General features: G+C 42.8%; 1 protein-coding gene and 1 long non-coding RNA gene across 2 annotated transcripts; one reads left to right on the forward strand and one right to left on the reverse strand.

The window, feature by feature from the left end:
* Positions 1-350: 350 nt before the first annotated feature.
* On the reverse strand, positions 351-6,680 carry LOC123462057. The gene is made up of 3 exons (XR_006638070.1): positions 6,322-6,680; positions 4,366-4,629; positions 351-3,022 (listed from the first exon to the last, which is right to left on the reverse strand). It is a non-coding gene; the product is annotated as an uncharacterized LOC123462057 (long non-coding RNA).
* A 184-nt stretch (positions 6,681-6,864) lies between these two features.
* On the forward strand, positions 6,865-24,142 carry Ptger2 (prostaglandin E receptor 2). Its single transcript, XM_004649185.2, has 2 exons — positions 6,865-7,834; positions 22,906-24,142. Exons 1-2 carry the CDS (start codon positions 6,971-6,973, stop codon positions 23,149-23,151), a joined length of 1,110 nt encoding a protein of 369 aa, XP_004649242.1. The 5' UTR covers positions 6,865-6,970; the 3' UTR covers positions 23,152-24,142.
* Positions 24,143-26,120: the final 1,978 nt, after the last annotated feature.

The following is a 26,120-nucleotide window of genomic DNA, read 5'->3' on the forward strand; positions in this document are numbered from 1 at the left end:
TCTTTTCAGCTAGTCCTGCTTCTGTTATGTTGTTGTTGTTGTTGTTGACAATTTTTAGACATGTAGAAAATGTATGTTGATCACAGTTCCCTCACCTCCCTATTGTTTTACCCTAACCCCCTACTTCTTCCTCTGTCTCCTTCATCCTGCCAAGTAGTTCCTCTACTATTTTTTAAAAATATTTTATTTATTTATTTGTCAGCAACAGACAGAGTGAGAAAGAGGCAGAGAGAATAGGCACACCAGGGCCTCCAGCCACTGCAAACGAACTCCAGACACATGCGCCACCTTGTGCATCTGGCTTACGTGGGTCCTGGGGAATTGAGCCTCAAACTGGGGTCCTTAGGCTTCACAGGCAAGTGCTTAACCGCTAAGCCATCTCTCCAGCCCCCTCTACTATTTTTTAAATGATTATAAACTTTATTGTATGACCTTATTTGGGGTTGATTATATTGCCCTAACAGTCAATTTCTTTTAAACTTATTGTGTACAGGATAAAATACAAGTTCTGGTTGTAAAAAATAAAATCACAAAGATTCCTACCCTCTAAGAATCTATATTCTACTGTGAAAGTGGCTAACAAGCAAAAAATTAATAAATAATTAAATTCTGTGGAATGTTAGAAGGCCACAAGAACCATGGAAAGCAGAAACCATAAAGCTCAGTAATGGCTTTGAGGAATTTCCTGCTTGACACTAACATAAAACACCCTCCACGGGCCTGTTTACCATCAAGTCAGATTCTAGGATACGCTCGAATAGCATTTTCACTGAGGTCTTAAGTCAGGCTTGATTCCCTCCTACTTCTCCCGCATTTGATGTGAGGGTTCTGGAGCAGACAGCAGGAAGTGTGGACACTCAGGAGGACAGATTCGAGATGAGCTCTTTTCTAGTTTCCTGGGTTTTGCAGCCTGCGGTAAGCAAGAGGAATGGGCACAAGCTAACTGCTCTTCGGCCCACCTTGCAGTTTTGTCAGGTGCTAACTCCTTCACATATGCCAGTAAGCCAGGAACTCAGAGTGGATCGGTGGTCCAGGAGTGGAATATCTGTGGGTCATAAGTCTTCTTTTCATCTTCAAGAAAATGAAGATATTGTGCAAATGTAAGAACTGTAATCAGAACGAATCCCATAGTAGAAATGGCAGATGGTTTGTGGCAATCTCTCTATGCTGTGTGCACCCCACCCCATCAATCAGTGAAGTTGGCCTTTTCACTGAGCTGCTTCTGCCAACGCTGCCTTGGGAATCACTCTGATTGCTAAGCAGTGCTGGAACTCCCATTTACGCTCCTTATAACTTCTACTTTGACCCCAAAGGGACACCATGCCACCACGTGAGCCAGCTCAAGCAAACCTGCTGAAAGGAACTTCTTTATACTTACAACTTGGAGTGTTTATTGTCTCAGCCTTAGTTTCCTTATTTGTAAAAATAAGAAAATATGCAGTTTGGTGGCTATAGTGAATCTCCTATGGTCTTTTATTCTTTTTCTTCATCATCATCATCATCATCATCATTATAATCTCATTATTGTTATCCTCATTCTAGGCTTTGTTAGGGCACAGGTTTTGTCAGCATCATGCAGAGCCTGGCGCATAGTAAGTGCTCAATATTAAAATAGCTGACATCTGCTGAATGGAATCTTTCCCAAATTTGCCAACTTGTCAAACAAAAAGGTAATGTTTAAATTTTGCTGAGTGATTTCCATTGAGGTCTAGTTCTGAATATAGATATCTTTCCAGGTACTGCTTTCTGAATAATATGTCCAATACAGAGATCAGAAATTTTATACATATATCATGGTCTGACTTCCATACTCCCAGATACACTAACTAACTAACTAACTAACTAACTAACTGCATGCCCTTGGGAAAGCTTCTTGTCCCTTCTAGGTCTTGGTTTCATCACATGCAAAGGAAAGAGTTGGACTAGATGTTTGAACTCCTTTTCCATCTATAAAGAGGGGAATGATGGGGAATGTACCATGCAGATCTCCAACAGATAGGGTATTAGTAACAAATGCCCAGACTTTCCTTTCCCTGCCTCTAAAGGAGATTGGAAAAGTTCAATATCCCCCTCCTTTGGTGTCAGGGATGTTAGTGTTACGAAATTCTAGCCCATGAAGCATGCAAAGAGGCCTGTTGGGGTACTCTTCTGATGACAGGGACAGGCAGGCACAGGAGAGGAGAGCTCATCGCTGCTGCTTTCCCTTGCCCCTGCCTTCAGCGCAGACTCGATGTCTGGAGCCACGGGGCTATGTGGTAACTTTGTATGTGTTAGCCAGCCAAGCAGAAAACATCGCCCAGAATCTATGCACTGCTCCAGCTTAGTGCCGGTCACCAGGGATGTGTAGTACGCGATCTGAGAGGCAGCAGCAAAGCAGCAGCCTCGTGTGTTACGCTCTGAAGGAAAATGCAGGGCTCTGGGTTGTTGGCAGTTAACGCACTGCTGCGATCAGCTGTCTTGCTTTGCTGCACAGACCCCCAGGCGTACAGCTCCTCTGCTTCCTACCACATCTCCCCCTTTGTTTTCTTCAGGTCTTAAGCCAAATGCTACCTCAGATTCATGAAGGGAGGCAGTTTCCTCTGCAGGACATTGACACCACTGAGGTTAGAGACAAGGAGACACATGCCGATGGCACCTGCCTTCAAGACTTTAGCCATTCACGGATTTGTCTTCACACTCGCATCTGTTCTTCTGCTCCTCCACAACTGGCTCTCTACCCTGACTGCCATGGCTGACTAATAATGAACCTCAGGCTCAACACGGGCACCAAAGACAGCAAACAACCCCACACAGTCTCCTCTGCCAGCTCCCACGTCATGAAGGCTTCAAGGCAGCACTGTCTGATAGAACGTCTGCGATGAAGGAAGTGTTTTGTGTATGAGCTGCTTAGTGGACAATAGACTGTAACTGCTTCCTTTCCAGTATTCTCTTTCCAGTCTTTTCAGTGGCTTCTGTTCACTCCAATGAAAGGGTGTGATCTTTGTCTTGGATATTACAAGGAACACATGGTATTCTTATAACTCTATTTGGAAAAAAAAAGGATACATACATAGACATCATGAAGTAAAGATTTAAATTAGTATTTTGCAAGAAATAAATAACTAGATCTATGAATAAGAATTGAGGTTGGCTTTCTCCCCATACAGTTTTCTTTTTTTAATGTTTTCTTTGCTTTCTTTTGAAAAAATGACCTACAGTAAGCTACTCATCTTCAAAAGCCCTTGAATTTATGGACACATACATGAAAGCTATGAATTTTAAACTTTAAGTAATGTATATTTGTCAGGGTGCTCCACGGAAGCATTCCCAATGCTGGGTGCATGTGTGCCCTGGATATATACAAGCATATGCTAAATGATATTTTGGTCAACAATGTAGCTTATACACAAGCACAAAACTGTCTAACAACAATGTTCTCAGGCCATGTCCCAGTCATAAAGTGACATGTGGTGTAGGGATATGTCCATCTGTAAAGCCGAATATGTAATGTGTAGTAGTCTCAGAGCTGAAGAGCTGATGGTGTAGACTCCAGTCTGGGTCTAACGACCCAAGAACCAGGAACACCAAGGGCAGGAGACCAATGTCCCACATCAAGCCAGGAATCGACTGTCCTCTACCTTTTCATTTATTCAGGCCCCCAACAGATGAGATAAATCCCACCCACACCAAAGAGAGCCATCTGCTTTATTTAGTCCATGCTAGTCTCTTCTAGAAACACCCTTACAGACATGGTTTCATTGTTGAACCAGTTCCTTTGGACATCCCATGGCTGGTCAACTCGACCCATAAAATTACTCATCACATGGTGTTTCCCCAAATACAATGGCTTCACAACAGGAACTAAAAACTAGCCAAGCTTTATGGTTCAATATTAGGACTGAGGGTGTTAATAATCTGTTTTCTGTTAAGAAACTGTAGACTCAGGATGAACTGAAGTTGTATAATAGCTGATACAAAAATTAGAAATGGGAAGCCACAGCCTTTAAGCTACATAAAGCCTTTAGGTTCCAGCTGAGGAGCTAGAGGTGGCAAACTAACCCTTCTAGGCAGACATCTCACCAGATGAACACAGCAAAACTGCTACCTCCCACGTATGCATTTCCCCCCTCTCTTTTCCCAAGTGCTGGAACAAATAAGAAGAGGACTATGAATGTCTGGCAACAACTGAAACCGAGCAACACAGTAAAGCAATTGGTAACATCCTATCATCTAGGATTTACAGGCCCCCACTCTTGCCACGTCACTTCCCACAGGCAGAGAGGCTTCATCACTTAGACCAGAGCTGCCTCCATTGTAGACAACCTCCGTGCACCTCTATCTCCTGAGTTCATGGGATTCCCTGCTCACATGGTGGCCTGAGCTTACTCTCTGAGCTTCATGCTGGCTTCTTCTCCCAGTCCATCCAAGAGTCAGCTACATCCATGGGGTGCACATCTGCAGGCTGGATAGGTGGCCTTTGGGGAAGGGATGTTGTCTGCCACCTTTGTGTGAGTATCATGGTGGTTCATGGCTGAGTTGGAAGTGGAGATTAGCAAGAAAAAAGGTAGTTGAGGTGAAGCTCTTGAGCTGTACTCTGGCTCTGGTGTCCATTAAAGTCACGTGAGTCCTTCCTTTACATATCCAGAAAAGCTGAAGACAAATGCATAGAAAAGGTTCAGTAATAGGCTTTTGTTATGAGATTTTTTAAAATATATATGTTTATTTACTTTATTTGCAAGCAGAGAGACATAGAAGAGAGACAAAGAGAATGGGCACACCAGAGCTTCCAGCCACTGTGCATGAACTCCAGATACATGTGCCATCTTGTGCATCTGGCTTTACATGGGTACTGGGAAACTGAACTCAGGTCATTAGGCTTTGTAGGTAAGCACCTTACCTGCCGAGCCATCTCTCTAGCTCTTGTTATAAGAGGCTTATGAAAACAAAAGATATTTTGAAACAAGATTCAGCAATAATCCCATGACTTAAAAAGCATTCTCCTGGGCTTGGAAAGATGGCTTAGCTGTTAAGGTGTTTGCCTGTGAAGCCTAAGGACTCTGGTTTGATTCTTCAGGACCCACGTAAGCCAGATGCACAAGGGGGCCACATGTATCTGGAGTTCATTTGAAGTGGCTGGAGGCCCTGGCACACCCATTCTCTCTCTCTCTCTCTCTCACTCTCTACCTCTTTCTTTCTCTCTCAAATAAATAAATAAAATATAAAAAATATTTTTTAAAGGGTCTTACCTGTACAGAGTTAGTCTGTACATCATGTTTATGGTGTTTTCCTATTGAAATCAATTTGGAGTCATACAAGTTTTCCCCATTGCTTGGGATGAGATAGGGCAAGGTTAGGGTCAGGGAGAGGTCAGCATTGGGTGGCAGGGTTGATGGTGCCACTGGCCTATAGTTTATAGTCTGAGAGAAAACGGTGCGGCTTCCGACACTCCCTCCATCTGAGCCTTGGAAAGGTTAGCGACTGAGGGAATGGTTGCTGACTTGGAAAAATGAATCTGTACGTTTTGCAAGCGACCCAGTAAATCATGCTGCTTTATTTTATTGGAAACCCTCTCTGCAGCACAGTCTCCAGCCCAGAATCAAGGTGAGCTAAAGTTATCCAGAGAAGAAGATTATAGCAGACAACCCTTCCTTTCCTCCATTATCATTCCTTCTCACTACCCAGCTCCCTGTGCAAATCTCTCTGTCTCAGGACTCTCCCTCTCCTCAAGTGAATATGACCTTCCAAGTACATAGAATTACCCATACTTCCTGTCAAATTGGCCTTTTTATTTTAAATATCAGTGTATTTTTATGATTCTGTAACTATGACAACAGATGATAGGCAACATTTTTCTTTTTTTGTCCACTCCATTGCAAAACTGGCCAATTATGAACACACTGGCAGGCATGACTCTTCCCAATGGGCTCTGCAAGGTTGGTTAACTGAATGTGAAAAGATTAATGGCTAAACAACTTATCAAGTTTCTTAACAAGACTGAGCTTGAATAGAGAACAATAAAGTGCCGCAGCTTTCAAGCTGTGGCCACAAACACAATCCTATATAATGACAAGAAAAATTCCTTTTTGGAAAAAAAAAAAAGGTTGCTTAAACAGGTGGTTATTCGTTATGGTGTTGGCACAGGAAAAGGCTAAATGTTAGTGACAGAATCAAAGCGACAGCGCCGCAGGCTGCTCTGTGGTGTGCGTGTGTGGTTTCGTTCCTTAGATGAACACACTTGCTTTTCACTTCCTCTTAGATTTTGTCCCGCACTCTTAGTATCTGCCAGCGAAAGTAAAAAGAAAATGAAGAGGAAAAAAAAAAAGAGCGCATATGGGTTCTTACCACACTCTGTCTCTGGTTCTGCACATCTGATGGTCTGGGTCCACCTCCTAACTCCTCCACTGTGTGGTGAGTCACTTTGCCTTCCTGTTGCCCTGACCTTGTGAGCATTCTGCCCAGACCCCAAAAGCACCCCTGCACTCCCTCCCAGTCCTTGCGGATGCTGAAGGCTTCCTAGCCGAGGCCCCTGCAGCTTGCAGCCCCAAGACCCAGAGGGAGTGAAGCCCCGAGCTCCTGCTGACCTGGGACAGAGCAGGGGACACCACTGCCCCCTTCCCAGAACCAGGGCAGTTCTCAGGCTCTTGAACTTGACCAGCCTGGACGCCCCTGCTGGGCCCGCCCCAGAACGACGCGGGCGGGGACAGCAGCTCCCCGGGGGAGCTCCGGCCAGCGGACCAGGACGCAGCGGGGAAAGGCGCGGGAACCTCGAGGGCTACCACCAGATGCGACAGTGGCGCGGGCCACTTGGGTAGTGGCCGGAGACCCGGGGCGAGGCTGCCCAGGGTGTCTGTCGGGGGCTGGAAGGGCGGGGGGGGGGGACTCCGGACTTCGGTCCCTCCCCTTTTCCCCTCTGGGTCTGGGAGCGTTGGTGCTCTGGGGACCCAGGTGCCAGCCTGGAGAGGAGAGCGCATCTCTGTCCGTTCGCTCCACCATGGGCAATGTCTCCAATGCCTCCCGGCTGGTGGAGGACTGCGAGAGCCGTCAGTGGCTCCCGTCGGGCGAAAGTCCAGCCATCAGCTCGGTGATGTTCTCGGCCGGGGTGCTGGGGAACCTCATCGCGCTGGCGCTGCTGGCCCGCCGCTGGCGCGGGGACACGGGGCGCGGCGCTGGGGGTGGTGGTGGTGGCAGGACGTCCATCTCCTTGTTCCACGTGCTGGTGACCGAGCTGGTGTTCACCGACCTGCTGGGCACCTGTCTCATCAGCCCGGTGGTGCTGGCCTCGTACGCGCGCAACCAGACCCTGGTGGCCCTGGCGCCCGGGGGCCGCGCGTGCGCCTACTTCTCCTTCGCCATGACCTTCTTCAGCCTGGCCACCATGCTCATGCTTTTCGCCATGGCTCTGGAGCGGTACCTCTCCATCGGACACCCTTACTTCTACCAGCGCCGCTTCTCGCGCCGTGGGGGCCTGGCCGTGCTGCCCGTCATCTACGCGGCCTCGCTGCTATTCTGCTCGCTGCCCCTGCTGAACTACGGCGAGTACGTGCAGTACTGCCCCGGGACGTGGTGCTTCATCCGCCACGGCAGGACCGCTTACCTGCAGCTCTACGCCACCGTGCTGCTGCTGCTCATCGTGGCCGTGCTGGCCTGCAACTTCAGCGTCATCCGCAACCTCGTCCGCATGCACCGCCGCGGCCGGAGGAGCCGCTGCGGAGCCACGGGCGGCGGCGGCAGCTGCCGGGGAGGCCTTGGGTCCCGCCGGAGAGGGGACAGGACGTCCATGGCGGAGGAGGCGGACCACCTCATTCTCTTGGCCATCATGACCATCACCTTTGCCGTCTGCTCGTTGCCTTTCACGGTGAGTCACTCGCTTGTTTTCGGAGGCCTTTTCTCGGGTACTCTTCCCTTCTCACCCCATCCTTTCCCACTGCTCTGCAAACTTTTTGCAACAAGACCGAGAGAGAGACAGAGAGAGAGAGAAAGAGAGAGAGAGAGAAGGGTGTCCTAATTTATAAAGATCCTTGGCCTTCCCCTCTTGCTTCTCACCTTTACCCAATTTCCTTCCTCCCTCAAGCTCTGGCATGTGGGTGTCACCATGGTATCGTTTCCCCTATGGTACTGCAGGACCTCAAAAGTCTTCCATTAGCCCAGCCCGCGTCCTAGAGGCAGGCGCACGCCTATCCCAGTGGGTGGCTTGCATGGCTTCCTAACTGAAGAAACAACCCTTCATTGAAGGAGGTTATCACTGTTGCAACTGGCCACCTGGAGCTCTGCTTGCGGCTGGCCTTGGGTCTCCCACCCCCTTGTTGCTAGTTCTGCATGCTTGCCTTGTGTTTCTTCTGGGGGGAAAAAGTAGCTTCCACCCCACAGCGTTCTGACTGCCACTGAAGATGGACTGAAGTAAATAGGAAGTAAATAGGTGGAGTTCAGAGCCTCGGCTATTTGTTCCGAAAGTCCCCAAATCTAGTTTACAGGCCCCCCAGTTTACACATTTAAGTATAAATGTTTGTGGCTATGGAAATCCATGGTCATGCCATAGTGATATTGAGAGGGAAAGACAGTCGCTTAGCGGAAACTCTTGCTAAGCTTTGCCGTCCCTCACAGGAGGCACTGTAACCCTCTTACAAAATCTCCTCTTGATGTCACTGTCCGGAATATACACACACACTCTTCATTTCATAGTCATGCTCTTTGCCAGCACAAAGCTGTGTGCACAAACAGCTGGCCCATCTCAGGGAAGAGGGGAAGATAAAGGACTGCCTGGAAAGCTGAAGGCATGAATCGGGCTCCAGCATGGGTACTGCGCAGTTAAGGGAAGACTCATCAGTTCCCCGTAAGATAAGTTCTAAGCTCCCCAAGTGAACATGGCAATTGAGTGTGGCAGTTAGAGCATGTTCCGGCCTCGTGTAGAGCTGTGAAGTAGGAGTCTGGAAAAGAAAGACAGGACAGTGCCTAGCAGTAACAGAACTAACTTGGAGAGGCAGGAGAAATAGTTTTGCTTGTTTTTTTTGTTTTTTTTTTTTCCTATGTCCTACCCCATCACTACTTCTAATAGTCTTCACCTACTCATCTTTAGGGGTGGGAAAGGATAGGTTCACCATCCTCACTTCCTGATAAACTCCTCTTCTCAGCTACGTTCTCTTTGCCCTGGTCCCCACTGTTCTCACATTTCTACTCCATCAGGACAGAAGTTGGTCTCAACTGGAGAGTTACACTTAGCAGGTAATGAGATGGAGCAGGGCAAAGGTGTCCTCTTAAAAAAGGAAGCTTCACTGCTGGCATGTGCCATCTTCCTGTCCACCCCAGGAGGAGAGTTGGTGACTTGGTGGAAGCCACTGTGGTTTCTATGCTCTGGTTTTGTTTCACAGATGCAGCCTTTGAATTAGGGCAGGGGACGAGTCAGCTTTGGGGGGTTTGAAATAGCATGCTCAACATTGTTATGAAAGAAAGCACTTCGAGTTCCACTAAATCACAGAATTCAGCTTGTTGAAAGTAAACCATTTCTGAATGAGGGAATGCCTGACTCAGGCTGGTGGGAGTTAGGGGGTCAGTCCTTGAATTTTATCTGCCATTTGTGAGTGTTTGCATGAAACAGCCCTCTACCTCCAGCTACTTGGCGTGAGAATGAGCTCAGGGGTGACCACACACTTGTGAAAAGGATATGCTACCCTTTCAGAGCATTGAGAGGAGACAAGCAGAAAGGAAAAGGTCTCCCCTTTGACCATGATTGGCCCACTCCCAACTGTGTTTCTAAAGGTGCTGATTTAGACAGGTTTTCCTGTATCCATGTAAGTTTTACCTTTTATATTGGGGAATCCATTATTGCTGTACATTGATATTCAAACATTTATGTGTACATACATACCCCCCCCCCCATTTACTATTGGGTCAGGGACAGTTCTAGCACTGCCAAAAAGGAAGGGGCTTAGTGCCAAAAGTCTGGTGAGAAGGGATGAGAAGGAAGTAGGAGGTTTGCTCTGAAGCTGTTTTTTTATTTAGAGTGTCTGTTTACGATTAGTGGAGGGGTGAGGAAATGAGGGAGTTTTTGTTCTGCCAAACTATCCCTTGGCATTGATATCAGGTCTGGGGATATAGCTCAGTAGCACACTTTCTATGTGCAAGGCCCTGGTTTCAAGCCATGGCACCACAAAAAAAAAAAAGACACTGTCGTCAAACTATTTTCTAGGGTCACTTTGGAAAATATTCATAGCACAGATTTCCAAAGAGCAGAAGAAAATCCCAGTCTGAACATAATTAGAAAGATGGCTTCCCTGACTTCTTGCTTTGGGATTGCCATGAGATCATAACCACATGAACCATGGATAATCCAGGAAGCACAAAACACAAAAAGAGGATCAGGTGCCCATTGACTATGCTTAAGTTATCAGAACACGATCACTAATAATTGTATCTTTCACCTCTATGAAGTTCTGTGCTATTTGATTGTTTCTTGAGGGCTAACAACTCAAAACTCATATCTACTATTTGGTTAATTTATTCCAAATGCTTGACATATGCTCCAGATGGTACTTTCCCTTGAAACCCTTTTTTTAAATTTTTTTTTACTTAATTTTTATTAACATTTTCCATTATTATAAAAAAAAATCCAATGGTAATACCTTCCCTCCCCACCCCCCCACACTTTCCCCTTTGACATTCCATTCTCCTTGAAATCCTTTTTTGTTTCTAAACCTTTTTTTGTTTTGTTTTTGAACTGGGCTTCGTGCATGCCAGGCAAGTGCTTTGCCATGAAGCCCCATCCCCAGCCCACCCCCCAAGTCCTTTCCTTCTATTTGATCCACTCTAAAATTATGGTCAGAAATGGCCTACTGGTCTCTCACCTGAGGTAGCGATCATTTGCATGCATCCTGACTGGAAGCACAATGAGACAAGGCTAAAGCTCATGGTTACACCTAGAAACATTCTCATTTCTCCAACAGAATGTACAGATGGTCCAATAGAAATATAAAGAGAGCCATAGATGGAATTTTAGATTTGTTTTTCCCTAGAAGCCATACAATGAAAGTAAAAAGAAACAGGTGAAATTTATTTTAAATACATATTTATTTAACCCAACATATACAAACTATTATCAACTTTAAAAAGTTATTATGTGAAAAATTATTTTTTTAAAAAAATATTTATTTATTTATTTGTTTGCAAACAGAGTTGCAGGGGTGGGGGGAATGGACATGCCAGGGCCTCCAGCCACTGCAAACGAACTCCAAACACATGCACCTGTGCATCTGGCTTAGGTGAGTCCTGAGGACTCAAACCTGGGTCCTTAAGCTTTGCAGGCCAGTGCCTTAACCAGTAAGCCATCTCTCCAGCCCCTCAAAATAATTTTTACAAAAAAAAAAGCCAGGTGTGGTTGTGCACGCCTTCAATCTCAGCACTCAGGAAGCAGAGGTAGGAGGATTTCAGTGAGTTCAAGGCCACCTTGAGAGTACAGAGGGAATTCCAGGTCAGCCTGGGCTAGAGTGATACCCTACCTCAAAAAACAAAAATAATAATAATAATGATTTTTAAAAGCGGCTGGAGGGATGGAAAGATGGCTCAGCACGTAAGGTTTCTACTTGCAGAGCCTAATTCAATTCCCCAGTCCCCCTGTAAAGCCAGATATACAAAATGGTGCATGTATGTGTGCGGGGGGAGAGAAGCCAGACATGGTGGCACATGCTTTTAATCCCAGCACTTGGGAGGCAGAGGTAGGAGGATCACCATGAGTCTGAGGCCACCCTGAGACTACATAGTGAATTCCAGGTCAGCATGGACTAGAAGTATTCCAACTAATTCTTTCCCTTGTATCCTAGAAAATAGCAGAAATCCACCCTATCTCTTTCCATTTTTCCTCAGAATAGCAAGAACTGCTTTCTAGATCCATCAAGAGAGGACCAAACCAGGGCTGGAGAGATGGCTTAGTGGTCAAGCACTTGCCTGTGAAGCCCAAGGACCCCAGTTTGAGGTTCGATTCTCCAGGACCCACGTAAGCCAGATGCACAAGGTGACACATGCATCTGGAGTTCATTTGCAGTGTCTGGAGGCCCTAGAACACCCATTCTCTCTCTCTGCCTCTTTCTCTCTCTGTCTGTCTGTCACTCTCAAATAAATAAATAATTTTTTTTAAAAAAAGAGAGGATCAAACCACTGGCCAGCATGGAAGAGTGTTCATAGAGTATCCAGTGGAACCCAAGTCAGGTCCACAACACTCCAGCTCCAGAGAATGGGGTTAGGAAACTTCAAATTACCCATGAGCTACTAGTCAGCCATTGTCCCAGGGCATGAGCAGAGTGAAATTACTGTTATTTCTAGGATGCCAGTCTAAGGCCTGTCGGCTTTGGGAAGTAAAACTCTTAAGATGGAAAAAAAAAAAGTCCAACCCCCTTAAATAAAGTAAAATCCAACCCCATGTATCATTATTGTCAATACACAAAAGGCAAAGGTGTTTGAGTGCTAATATTTACATTAACTTGTTATCTTCACAGCAGCCTATAAAAATATTCTAGGTTATTATAGGATAATATTATGATTTCCCTTATGCAACTAAGGCAACTAGCTTCTTTTAGGAACTACAGATATTGAGTAGTGGAGCTGGGTCTGAAAGACCAATCAGCACATGCTAAGAGATTACGATGCATTTAACGGCAATACGGTCAAACAGAAAGCACTCATTTCAAGGGTAACCTAGGAGAGCAGTAAGCCAAGATTTCATAAGAGAACTGTGAAGACATTATAAATAGCTGGACTTCTTTGCAGTTTAATGCCAACTTTTTAACTTAAAAAAAAAAAAAAAAAGGAAAGACCTTTTTCTGTGTGATAGCCCAAGGGAACTAAGCAGGTCTAAATGTGTATCCTTTTTCTTCTCCACAGTCATCTGGAATGAAAGTCTGAGACTGAGATTTTAAAAGATTGGCTAACGTAAACGCTGGTCTAAATTAAGAAATAATCAGATTACCCCTAACATAAAATCTTCCATTGGTACACATAAAACATTCTTTAGTGATTTTTAAAAAATGTGGTGTTTAGGAAATGACATTATTTTGGTTGTCTGATATGAAATCATGCATGAGACCAATAACGTATTCCAAACTGTTTATTTGCCAAAGGAGCATTATGTAAATTAATAAATTCCTCCTTGTGTTAATCAGATATTCTTAGTATTTTACAGTAGTAAATAGAAACTTTTGCTTTTACCAAAATGGAACAGAACACAGGACAAGCACGATACCTCCATTCTTGTCTCAAATATTGTCTTGTGTCTTAATTTCCAACCCATATGCAGTCACTTTCTTAGTGCTTTACTAATTGCAGATAGCTTGTGGTCACTTTAATTTGTTTTCCACATGCCATTAGGATAAGAGTGCTTATTTCCTTTATTAAGTTCTAAAATTTCAAGAGCAAACCATTGTCTCATTCTAAAAATGTTTTCATCTTCACAAATTCTTCAGGGTTATAATTTCTAGGTAAATCTGATTAGTGGAAATCCAATATTTGCAGCTTAGAACAAATTCAAGTAGATAGTCCTGGAGTTTCCTGTTCATTTCTGGTATTCCTTGTGCAAAGTGTAATTGGAATGGGAGTAGAAAAGTTGACATGCAGTTAACCAGTTACCACATATAAACTATAATAGTCCACATAGTGATGAAAGAGAAACCCAGAAATCTATGAATACCCACTGTAAACTTTGCCCGTGACATTTAAGTGAATGTCCATGACAACCAGGAGGTCCTTTAACATTGAGACATCATAAATGATGTGTTCAGTGACTGTTGGAACAGTTTTAATACACATTGCCTTTTAAGAGAAAGTTACTCTACATGAGAGTTTCATTTCATATCTTTTACCTTGCTAGTTTGATATTACACAGTGGTGACTGCCAATAAAGACATATGTCATCACTGGTTTTCAAGTTTAGACTACAAGTAATACAGTCCTTCCCTACCCCACCCCCCTAAAAAAGAAGCTGAGCATTGTGTCTACTATACTCTTGGCTAAGTGGATCTTTAATTCTGTTTCAGACGATTTAGGTCTTCAGCTAAAAACAAAACAACTTTTTGAGATGGTTATTTTTCTTCTTTGTTGTGTCAACAACCCATTACATTATGAGGTTAAAAAAAATAGGCACAGTGTTTCAGGAACGCACTTGACAGATCCCTTTCCAGCTAGAGGCTTAAGATCCAGTTAATCTGCAACTTGTTTGCTCGCTTGGCCTCTCCTGTCCTCTGTTTTGAGTTTCTGATAACCAGTCCTTTCCTGACCTTGACTTCAAGTCTATTGTACCTTAACCCACATGGTCAGCATGGGCCAAAATCCATTTATTTTTGGAGAAATTCTTTTTCTACCTAACATTATCTCCTAACCAAAAATAGATGTGAGCACTCTGAAATTGGGACTTATGTGTGATGGGAAGGGTTAGGAAGGGAAAGTCCACTTAGAGAATTCTGAAGTTCCAAGAGACCAAAGTTGTCGATTTGTGTTCCATAGACAGTAGACATGGATGCCTGTGAAACTATTTGTAAAATGCTATGTTTATGGAAGTCCTGGGTAGGTGGATCACAGTGCCCTTTATTTTCTCAAGAAGCTATTAAGAACCACCATCCTGGACTCCATTTGTCCAGAGCTCCTCATCTCAGTTGTGAAACGCACAAGACCAAGGTCATGCTCATCCTGGAGCCACGCTTCACTGTTTCTTGATGATAAAATAGTCAGCTTCAGTTCCCTGTACTACAGAGCACCTGTGTTTTGGAAAAAAAAGAGAAAGGATTACATATACCTGGAAAAATACTCCCACCAAAAAAATAAAAGTATATATTTTTTTTAAAAAAGCAATTAATTGTACAAAAATCTGTTGGTAGGGCATCTTAGTGTCTGTCAGAAGGCAGCTAAACAGAACAAGTGATCCTATAATTTAGCTGTGGTAAGTACAGAGGCCCCAGAGCAAACCAAACAGCTACTTAGAAACTGAGTCACAGTTTTTTCCATCTGTAAACAGGAAGAGTGATTGCCATTATCCTCAGTGACACCGCTGAAGAGAAGGGTGGACAAACCCATAATTCAGCCAGTCACCTGGGAATCTACTTGAATCTTTACTATGTAAGGTTGACACCAAAAGCTTTGTCTATAGGTGGCCTGACAGTGAGGTTGGTACCCCATCTTTACAGTGAAACTCCTCACCGTAGCTGTCACGTTAGGCAGAGTACCTAGTTTCTAAATCTTTGTTTCCTCTTCTCTAAAGTGAGAATAATGGTGCTTTGTAGGTTTGTGTAAGGACACAAGCAAGCGGCGGGTGTTTCATAAATGTCAGCTGCTGCTTCCATAGGATTCAGTTTCCAATACAAAAACCTAATTATATACTAATGATCAGGAGCTAAATTCTGGGAGCTCAGTCATTCTTTGATTAAGCAGGCTTTTTAATTTTAAGGGTGATAAATAGCATGAAGCTATTTGGGGTCGTAGACAAAATTATAAAGCTATGATTCTCAACTTAGGCTACACAATATAGAATCATTGCAGGGGGGTGGGCTTTTAAAACCCACAACACTCATGTCTTAGTCCAAACCAAATAAGTCTGAATTTCCAAGGGAGAGAGTAAGACATTGGAATTATTTTGCATGTATGTGTATGTGTGGTATCCATGTCTGTGTGTATGTTTATACATGTGTGTGGCACCAATATGTATATGGGTGTGTATATAATATGTGTACACATGCATGTTGAGGCCAGAGAGAACATGGAACGTCTTCATCGGTCACTCTCTACCTCACACTTTGAGACAGGGTCTCTTAGTGAATCTGAAGTTCACTGATGCAGCCAGGATAGCTAGCTAGGGAGTCCTTGTCTGTGCCTCTGAAGTCCTGAAATTAACAGTGTACATTGTCTTGCCCTACTTAACATGTATGCTGGGTATGTGAATTCAGATCCTCATGCTTGCATAGCAAGCACTTTACCAGCAGAATGCTCTCCCTAACCTAATACTAAATATTTTAAAGCACTCTTTATAATTTTAATGATCTGTCAAAGAAAGCCACTATTCACTCTCACATTCTCAACCTACTTTGCAGCTGCATTAACAATAAGAAAGTAATTTAAATAAGCATCCCTTGCTGTTTCCATGATGAAACTTTCCATGGGCAGCTTCCTCGAATAAGACTAACACAGGACTGATTTCCATCTGTGCCACTCAGTAAAGGACACAGCTCTATATCCTTTTTCTTTTTTTAAAACCCCTTTAGAAGGGATGGCCTTGAGGGATTAACTCACTTGACTCATTTAGACTAGCTCTTGGTATTTTTCTCATAGCAAACATATTAGTAGTTTATGCCCAAAGTACATAAATCCTGTCAACCTCTGAATTTGAATTTCACTGACATATCACCCTGGTGTCAGGTTTTTCTTAAAAATCCCAAGATCAGCTAATGAGAAAGGATGTGCAGCCATTCCCCTGTGTTAGTTACTTTTCTCATTGCTGTGACCAAATACCCTGATAAAACCAACTTTAGGAAGGAAGGAAGGGCTTATTTCAGCTTATGGTTGGAGGTTACAGTCTGTCCTGAAGGGGAAGGCATGGTGGCAGGAGCATGGAGCAGAGCTGGTCTCATTACATCTGCCATCAGGAAACAGAGAGCAATGAGTACTACTTCTCAGCTCACTTTCGCCTTTTTGTTCAGGTTGGGACCCCAGCCCATGGAATGGTGCCATCTAGTTAGGGTAAGTTTTTCCACCTCAGACAATATCACAAATATTCCCATATATCTGTTCCCATGATTATTCTAAATCCTGTCAAGTTGATAACCAGAGATTAATCATTGTAAATCCATCCTTTATCAATCTGGCACTCAAATATAACACTTTTAGGCTATAGTCCCTTGTTGCCATGGTTCATGGTCATCTCATCATGCAAAATCAGTTCAGTCATCCTTCAGAAGTCTCTGGAGTCCTTAAAAGTCCCAACACATTCTCCTCTGAGACTCAAGCAATGAGTTCCTGTAATATTCAAAAACATTTTACATAATTCCAACATAGAATGGCACAGAATAAACATCCCTAGTCAAAAAAGTAGGGATGAGGACATAGTAAGGATCAGTTCAAAGCAAAAATCAAAACCCAGGAGGGGAGCAGCTCATGTAATATACTAACAAACAAACTGTCTGTATTCTGCCTATGTCCTGAGAACCTGAATGACACTGAACTCAAAAGCAATGGATTAATTTGCTTGGCAGATGAAATCTCAAGCAGAAAACCATTCACACTAGTGCTGAGAAAAACAGCTGTGATCCTTGAAATTTTGCAGCTCCATGTCTGGGACTCATGACAGAATCACCTAGACTCCAGAGGGTTTGGATAGGCCTGCCCATGTATCATTCATAGTCTTTCTCTTAGATCAGCTCTACTCTAAGCCTGCAGCTTTCCTCGGCAGATTTCCTATGGTTTTGGCATCTCTGACATCCTTGTGTCTCCATTACAACTTAGAGCTCACTTTCACAGCATCACACAGTAGCCTCTCAGCCCCTGCCTCCTTACATACTTTTGACTGTGGCATACATTGACTGACCTCAGTAGCTCTCAGGAACTATGGTGCAACATTCTGTGACCTCCTTAATTTTTCATGCCTCCAAAACTATTACCATATAGATTTTGCTGCCAAGTTCTGAGGCCAGCTTAGGATGAACCCTGGACAACAAGGAACACAGATATAGAGGCCCTTGCCTGCCTTCCAGGCAAATTTTATTGAAGTATTTCCCTACATAGTTGTGTATGAGCACTAAACCCCCTCAGTTAAGGCTTTCTTTCCTCAAGTAAATTTGGATTTTTACAAAGGAGCCTCCAGTGGGTGGTTTGTCTTCAGGACAACTTCCTTATTATCCCAGCATAGTGCAAGCAGTTTCTCTTCAATGATGCTCATCTCTTTAACAATTACAGAATTATAGTTTTTAAATTTTAAAAACATATTTTATTTATTTATGAAATAGAGAGTGGATGGGCATGCCAGGGCCTCTTGCTACTGCAAACAAACTCCAGATGCATGTGCCACTTGGTGCATCTGGCTGTATATGGGCACTGGGGAATCAAACCCAGGTCAACAACTTTTGCAAGTAGGTGCCTTTAACTGCTGAGCCATCTCTCCAGCCCAATTATACAGTTGTTTTTATCAGCACTAGTGGTAATGGTTTTCTGTTTGAGATTTCCACTGCCAAGCAAATTAACCCATTGCTTTTGAATTAAACATCACTCAAGTTCTCAGGACATTGACAGAATATAGCCAGGTTTTTAAAATTTTTATCTTTTTAAAAAAATATTTATTTTTATTTATTTGAGAGTGACAGACAGAGAGAGAAAGAGGCAGATTGAAAGAGAGAGAGAGAGAATGGGTAAGCCAGGGCCTCCAGCCCTGCAAACGAACTCCAGATGTGTGCACCACCTTGTGCATCTGGCTAACATGGGTCCTGGGGAATCAAGCCTTGAACTAGTCCATAGGCTTCACAGGCAAGCGCTTAACCACTAAGCCATCTCTCCAGCCCACAGCCAGTTTTCTGTCATTATATACTAGGAGCTGCTTTTAGCCCAGTTCCTGAAAGAGTTCTTATTCCCCTCTGAAACCTCATGAGCTGAGCCTCCACGCTCCACATTTCTCTCAGCATTCTTGCCTTCCAAGATTCCACCAGAATGACCCATTAAATTCTGATTAGAGCATTGTAGACCTTCTCTAGCACAAGGTTCCAAACTCTTCCACATTCCTTCTGCAAGACAAGTTCCAAAGGCATATGAACCACATGTTCACATTGATCATAGCAACAATCCCAATTTCTTGGTACCAGTTTTCTATATCATTTACTTTGTAGATAGTGTGACAGAGACACCTTGACAAAAGCAATTTCAGGGGCTGGAGGATGGCTTAGCAGTTAAGGTGTATGCCTTCACAGCCAAAGGATCCAGGTTTGATTCCCTAGGACCCACGTTAGCCAGATGCACAAGGGTGTGCATGCATGTGGAGTTTGTTCACAGTGGCTAGAGGCCCTAGTGCACCCATCCTCTCTCTCTCTTTCTCTGTCAAATAAATAAATAAAATATTAATTTTAAAAAGCAATTTCAGGAAGTAAGGGATTATTTTGGCTTGCAATTCTATCATGGCAGGGAAGGCATGGTGACATGAAGTACAGCTGCTTCCGCATCATGTAGGGCAGAACCTGGGTCATGACCTTAACTTAGTTTCCACAGGAAAGGATTGTCAGGTTAAACAGGTTAGCATTGGTAAGATTGTATCATTTCAGCTGGCTCTAAGTTGTATCTCAGTCCCTACTTGTCTGATATCTGTCCTAGATGATTAAGGTGGAGAAATATTGCCTCTGGGCTATGAGGTTGGTAGAGGGTGGAGATCTTAGAGCTAGTTAGTACTGGGTAGTAAGAACATACTCTCTGCTGAGCCCTTCACTAGCTCCAACAATTATCTAGCCCAAGGAGGTGGGGGCAGTCTCCTCCCACATCCAGAGATTTGCTAAATATCAAGAAATTATAATAATCAGAAAATTATAAATATACAGTTGAATGATAATATGAATATGCTTAATGTCGCAGAACTGAGAACTCAAAAGGTGCTAAGATGGTAAAATTTATCTTATGTATGTTTCACTGTGGTTGATCCAAGACACAGAGGCTCCCAAGACCTCATCACTGAAGCAGACCTAAAATGAACCCAACATGGCTCAGGGAAATTTGCAGAAGAGGGGGTGGAAAAAATGTTAGAGCCACATGTTGGGTCATGATCCACAGAGACATTGCCTCCTACCCATAACTGATGGCTAACCCTGCAATGCATGACCCATATTCCCCAATGAGAAGGGTTTCTGCAGAGGGGGGAGGACAGGGAAGAGGCTAACTAACAATGGTACCAAATTGACTGTATACACTGAGTACAAAACTAATAAAAAATTCAAAGCAAGAATGCACAAATTCAAAAGTGGCATACTACAGGCAAAAGAATCAAAAGGGAAAATAGGCAGAAAGCAAAGCTTACATCAAAGACTTCAGAGGGCTTTGAAGCAGGGCTGTTTTCCAAATGTAAAAGGACTTACCTTCTACAACATATTGGCCACCTTCTCCTATGCATATTTTAAGCAATTCTAAAACTTACCCAGCATGAGAGGAAACAGTACAGAATTGCTTCATTCTTTTAAGCCTATCTTTCACTTCTCGTTCTTCTGTCATGCTGTAGAAGACCCAGGAACTGTGATGGAGGTCATCCTGTGCTGAAAACATGACTCATCTTCATGGTGAAACTGTGACATCCAACTGTTGGGCTCTGTCTACCCTACTTGGCTTGGCTGGCCAGCTCAGCAATATCATGGTCTATAGCCAAACTAGATCACAGGCTCAGCTGGGACTCTATAACTGTGTGCTGTTATTTATACATGAACTTGTGTATGTGCATGTGTGCACATGTAAGTGGGGTGACTAATATTTTAAGCATCAGATTTTTATAACCATTACCCTGAATTTTTCCCTCCAAAATTACTTATTTAACATGCCATGTTGTATATTTTACATCCTAAGCTATATAACAGACTAAGAAACAATTGCTCCATTTCATATCTCTACCTAACTTTCTTCTGCCTACAATCTGAGAAGCCCACCATCAATTCTTTTTCCCTATGCATCTGCCAAATCTTTTCTCCATTCCCTATGCCAAGTTTCTCTGACATAAACACCTCTGGCTGCCAAACCTTCCTGCTATTGTCCTAACATAAGCAACCCGAAGATGACTCCTCTTCTCTCCCTGCAATTTGCTTGGTACGTCCAGTTCCCAGATGCCTGAAGAGTTAGTACCAAGGAAAGGAAAGGAATGACTTCTTTTGAAGAAGGAGTATGGGAGAAGTAAGCAATGGCTCCCTCAGTCACACACTGTTTTGGTCAAAGGATCCCTGAGCATCCTGAAGAACTAGTGTTAAATGATGAGGTTTGCTCCACATTTGCCTGCCAGTCTGTAAACTAGATGCATGTGTTCAGTCTCTATCAAGCACATATTGTTCCTGTCAATCTGACCAAAAAATCACATTCTGGGGGTGGAGAGATGTCACAGTGGTTAAGGTACTTGCCTGTAAAGCCTAGTGACCTGGGTTCAGTTTTCCAGCACCCATGTAAAGCCAGATGCACAAAGTGGCGCATGCATCTGGAGTTCATTTGCAACAGCTGGAGGCCCTGGTACACCCATCCTCTCTCTCTCTCTTTCTCTGTCTTGCAAATAATAATGCAAATAAATAAATAGATTTTTAATTTTTTTGTTTTTTTTATTTTTATTTATTTATGTGAAAGTGACAGACAGAGAGAAAGAGGCAGATAGAGAGAGAGAGAGAAAGAATGGGCATGCCAGGGCCTCCAGCCACTGAAAACGAACTCCAAATGTGTGTGTCCTCTTATGCATCTGGCTAACATGGGTCCTGGGGAATCGAGCCTTAAACCGAGGTCCTTAGGCTTCACAGGCAAGTACTTAACCGCTAAGCCATCTCTCCAGCCCTTTAAAAATATTTTTTTTTTGTTTTTTATTTTTATTTATTTATTTGAAAGTGACAGACACAGAGAGAAAGTAGATTTTTAAAAGTTTTTTAAAGTTTTTTTTTTTAATAGCTAAGAAGTCAGATGAGGTTAGATTTACCAATTTGAAAACATTCATGCTGGGTGCACCTTCAATCCCAGCACCTGGGAGGCAGAGGTAGGAGGATTGCCAAGAGTTCAAGGCCACCCTGAGACTGCATAGTGAATTCCAGGTCAGCCTACCATGAAACCTACCATGAAAATTTTTTTTTTCTGAAATAAGAAAGCATTCTTTTGTGTATAAGCATGTGCCCAATTCCAACAGTTTAGGACATCATTCTAAAGACCATTGTTCTAATATAACAAACAGTGAGCATTGTACTGGTGTCAAGAGAGTTTGAATTTATGTCATCACTAGGCCACTTTAGCTTTGGGCACTTCAGCAAGTCACCCAACTTTTCTGTGCCTTGAGCCTCATTGGTAAAATGCGATAACAACTGACTTTGTGGAGCACCTATTCTGTGAGCACCGCCAAGGTGGCTAACATGCATTGCTTCCTGTCATCCTCCAGGGATTCCTGTGAGGTTTGTGTTGTTATAGTCAACATTTCACAGGTGCACAGTGTTTAGTTTTTTTGTTTGTTTGTTTGTTTGCCTGTAGTACTAATGCTAGATACAGATCTACAGTTCAAACCCTGGATGTCCCATGGCCAGAACCCATAACCCCACTGATGGTGCTCTGTTGCTTATCTCTCTTGATGAATTGGGATTGCTAAATCAGATCAGGTGACATTACTATTAACATTCCAGGATCTTACTTCCTCATCTGTTAAAAGGAGATAGTACTTAAGCTTCAGAGCTTTTGTAAGGAATAAAGCAGGTATAGTGCCTGATACAGCTCATGACACATATACTAGACTATTGGTAAGTGGGAACTGCTAATATTTTCATTATTACTTTTGGTATTGTTAAAAGATTATATGCAAAAACAAAAGATTATATGCAGCCAAACATGGTGGCTCATGCTTGTAATCCCAGCACTCAGGTGGCTGGACTTACAGGTAAATCGTGAGTTTGAGGGCAGCCTGGGCTATATAGTGAGATTCCCTGTCTCAAAATTCTTATATGCCAAAAAAAAAAATTCCCTCCACTTCAAATGTCAAGAGCAGAAGGTTGTACATGATATCAATGTTAATTACAAATCATAGAATACATGTTTTCCAATAAGTTCAAGGGGAAAAATCTGCTGTGATTGCTATGATGGAAGTATGAGATTTTGCTACTTGCTCACTTCCCCACAGTACCACATAAACCCAACTTAAACCTCAAGAGCTGGCATAGCATCCAAGCTTGCCTACTGCTGCGGTGTAGAACTAACAAGGTTCTCCCTCTTTGCTTCTTACAGATTTTTGCATATATGAATGAAACCTCTTCCCGAAAGGAAAAATGGGACCTCCAGGCTCTTAGGTTTTTATCAATTAACTCAATAATTGACCCTTGGGTCTTTGCCATCCTTAGGCCTCCTGTTCTGAGACTGATGCGTTCAGTCCTGTGTTGCCGGACTTCATTAAGAGCACAAGATGCACCAAAAACTTCCTCTTCTACACAGTCGAATGCCAGTAAGCAGGCTGACCTTTGTGGGCAGTCATGAGGATGTGCTCTGCATCTGGAAGATCCTCTGGAAATGATCCTTGGAAAAATATGAAAAGAGTGTAAACAAAATGAGACTACCCCAGTAAAAGCGAGTAAACAAAGTTTTACACAGTGGTTTGGGCTGCAGACGTGACGACAAGGCACTTCATGAACGGTGTCAGAAGGAGCTATAAAACCTACCCTCAGTGAGCACGTTCCATGGCCTTTGAAGGGCAACCAGCCGCTTGAAGACCCAGTTGTCTTTTGATTTAAGCCTTCCTGTTAAATGACAAAGTGTGTGGTTTTGTAATTTGTTTAAGACTCTACCTAGTCACTGTCCTGGTTTGACCTTCTATGCTACTACTGTTATATATGTGTGGTCTGACCAAATAAAGCTTCAAGAATCTTCTCTAGAGGGTTAATATGTGAAAGCAATGAAGCAACAAAGTCAGACAAGCTGCTGTCTTGTGATTGCTTAATGGACCCTTTATTTGGATGTGAAGCTGAAAGTCATGTGCGTCTTTCACTGTAATGCCTGTGCATCTGGACAAACTCTCAGGCACCCCAGCGCCACCCTTCCTGGGCTGAATTAATTTTGTTAATGTCAGGTTGGTTCACTCATCCTTTAGGAACTGTGTTAAATTGTCAGATTATTTATTCTATAGTTTCTATTGTGACCATGTTAAGACTTCAGGAATTTTCTTCTCAAAAGGAAATAATAAACAGGTTGTTAATTCTGATCAGTGTTCTCTGTTTCCAGGAGAGGAGGATGTATATGGTCATGTCTGAAGCCAAATTTAGGATCAAAATCTATAAAAATCAATTCATTTTTCAGGTGCACTGGAACGTTTTTCTGATGTTGATATTAGGGGCATGAGTAACATACTTTTAGCAGGATGGCTGTGTCATAGCTAAATTCATGTGTCTGTGTTTTTATTTAAGGAATATGGCTTGACTCATACTACAGAAAAAAGCATGTAACAGTGAGTCATATCTTAATATATTTCTAAACGTTTGGTATTGTGTAAACTGAGCATCAAAATATTTTTGTGAATTTGCACATTTAATCATAGTGACTGTATAAACTCATATGAAATGTTACAAATAAACTATAAAACAAAAATTCAAAAAGTAAAATAGTATTTAATGTACTTCCCCAAAGAACATTTCACTATTAATGTAGACATAGAATCTTTTTTTTTTTTTAATTTTTTTTTTTGTTCATTTTTTCATTTATTTATTTGAGAGTGACAAACATAGAGAGAAAGACAGATGGAGGGAGAGAGAGAGAATGGGCGCGCCAGGGCTTCCAGCCACCGCAAACGAACTCCAGACGCGTGCGCCCCCTTGTGCATCTGGCTAACGTGGGACCTGGGGAACCGAGCCTCGAACCGGGGTCCTTAGGCTTCACAGGCAAGCGCTTAACCGCTAAGCCATCTCTCCAGCCCAAGACATAGAATCTTTTAAGTGAGCAAAGTAGAAACATTAGCTTTAAGTTGGCAGGTTTTAAAGTGTGGTTGCATTGTAAATTAGAGTTTGAAGTTTTCAACAGCATTCTTGGTATTCAAAGATAATTTTGTCTTCAGTTTCCTAACATAATCTTTAGAATGATAAACCCATCTTATGTTTATTTATTTACTTATTTACTTACTTGCATGCAGAGAGATACGGAGAGAAGAATGAGAGAGAATGGATGCACCAGGGCTTCTAGTGTGCAAACAAACTACAGATGCACACGCCACTTTGTGCATCTGGCTTTACGTGGGTACTGGGGAATCGAATCTAGGTTGTTAGGCTTTGCAGGCAAGCACTTTAACTGCTGAGTCATCTCTCCAGCCCTTATTTTTGGCAGAATATTACTGTCGGATGGCTGGTTTGTGTTTTATTTTAAGGATTTGATTTGAATCACAAGTTTCATTGTTTACGTAAAGCCATTTCCCCTAAGTAGTTATCAAAGTTGATCACTTAAGAGACTTGAAACATCTAGGCATCATTTTGACACAAACAATCTATGCAAGTCAGTTCTTATTTTTTTTTAAATAAATAAGTGGCTTAACTAAAATCTAGACAGGTAAATAAATCTTTCCTGTCCACTCATTGTTCTAATGTTAAGAAATTACTCTCAATGGGAATATGAGGCCTGTGGGCAACCATTAAAAGTTGAATTATGAGGGCTGGAGAAATGGCTTAGCGGTTAAGCACTTGCCTGTGAAGCCTAAGGACCCTGGTTCGAGGCTCGGTTCCCCAGGTCCCACGTTAGCCAGATGCACAAGGGGGCGCACACGTCTGGAGTTCGGTTGCAGAGGCTGGAAGCCCTGGCGCGCCCATTCTCTCTCTCTCCCTCTACCTGTCTTTCTCTCTGTCTGTCGCTCTCAAATAAATAAATAAAAAAAAAATTTTTTTTAAAAAGTTGAATTATGACATTGCTTTAAATCTGGAAGACTTACTCCTTTTAACAGATGATTTTGTACAATCTCTGAGTGAAAATGGTAAGTACAGTCCTCACTCCACTTTACTATGCCCCAAACTTCCAGAATAATTCCCAAGAACTATTTTTAAAATGGATATAATTTCCCTAGGAAAAACAAAATGATTCACTTTGGAAGCCCAAAATGTAAGAATCTATGTTACTTATTTAAGAACTAGTAGGTTCTAAAACTTGTTCCTTTGTGTTCCCTTGCATGTGTTGGATGACTGAATCCTGTACACCAGTGAAGGAAACAGTATAAACACAGAAGAAGCTGAAAGTAACAATATTTTGTCATAATCAATTGCCTAATATCAATAGCATTTTAAAGGTAACTTAGAAAAAAATACTTGGATGAGGGACCCAAAATTTTCCCTTCTAAAAGTCCTATCATATAGAACATGCTTGTTTTAATTACTGTTTCTTTTTGTTTGCTTGGTTGGTTTTTGGTTTTTCGAGGTAGGGTTTCACTCTAGTCCAGGCTGACCTGGAATTTACTATGTAGTCTCAGGTGGCCTCAA

The sequence above is a fragment of the Jaculus jaculus genome, chromosome 7, assembly GCF_020740685.1.
Source record: "Jaculus jaculus isolate mJacJac1 chromosome 7, mJacJac1.mat.Y.cur, whole genome shotgun sequence".
Classification (NCBI taxonomy): domain Eukaryota; kingdom Metazoa; phylum Chordata; class Mammalia; order Rodentia; family Dipodidae; genus Jaculus; species Jaculus jaculus.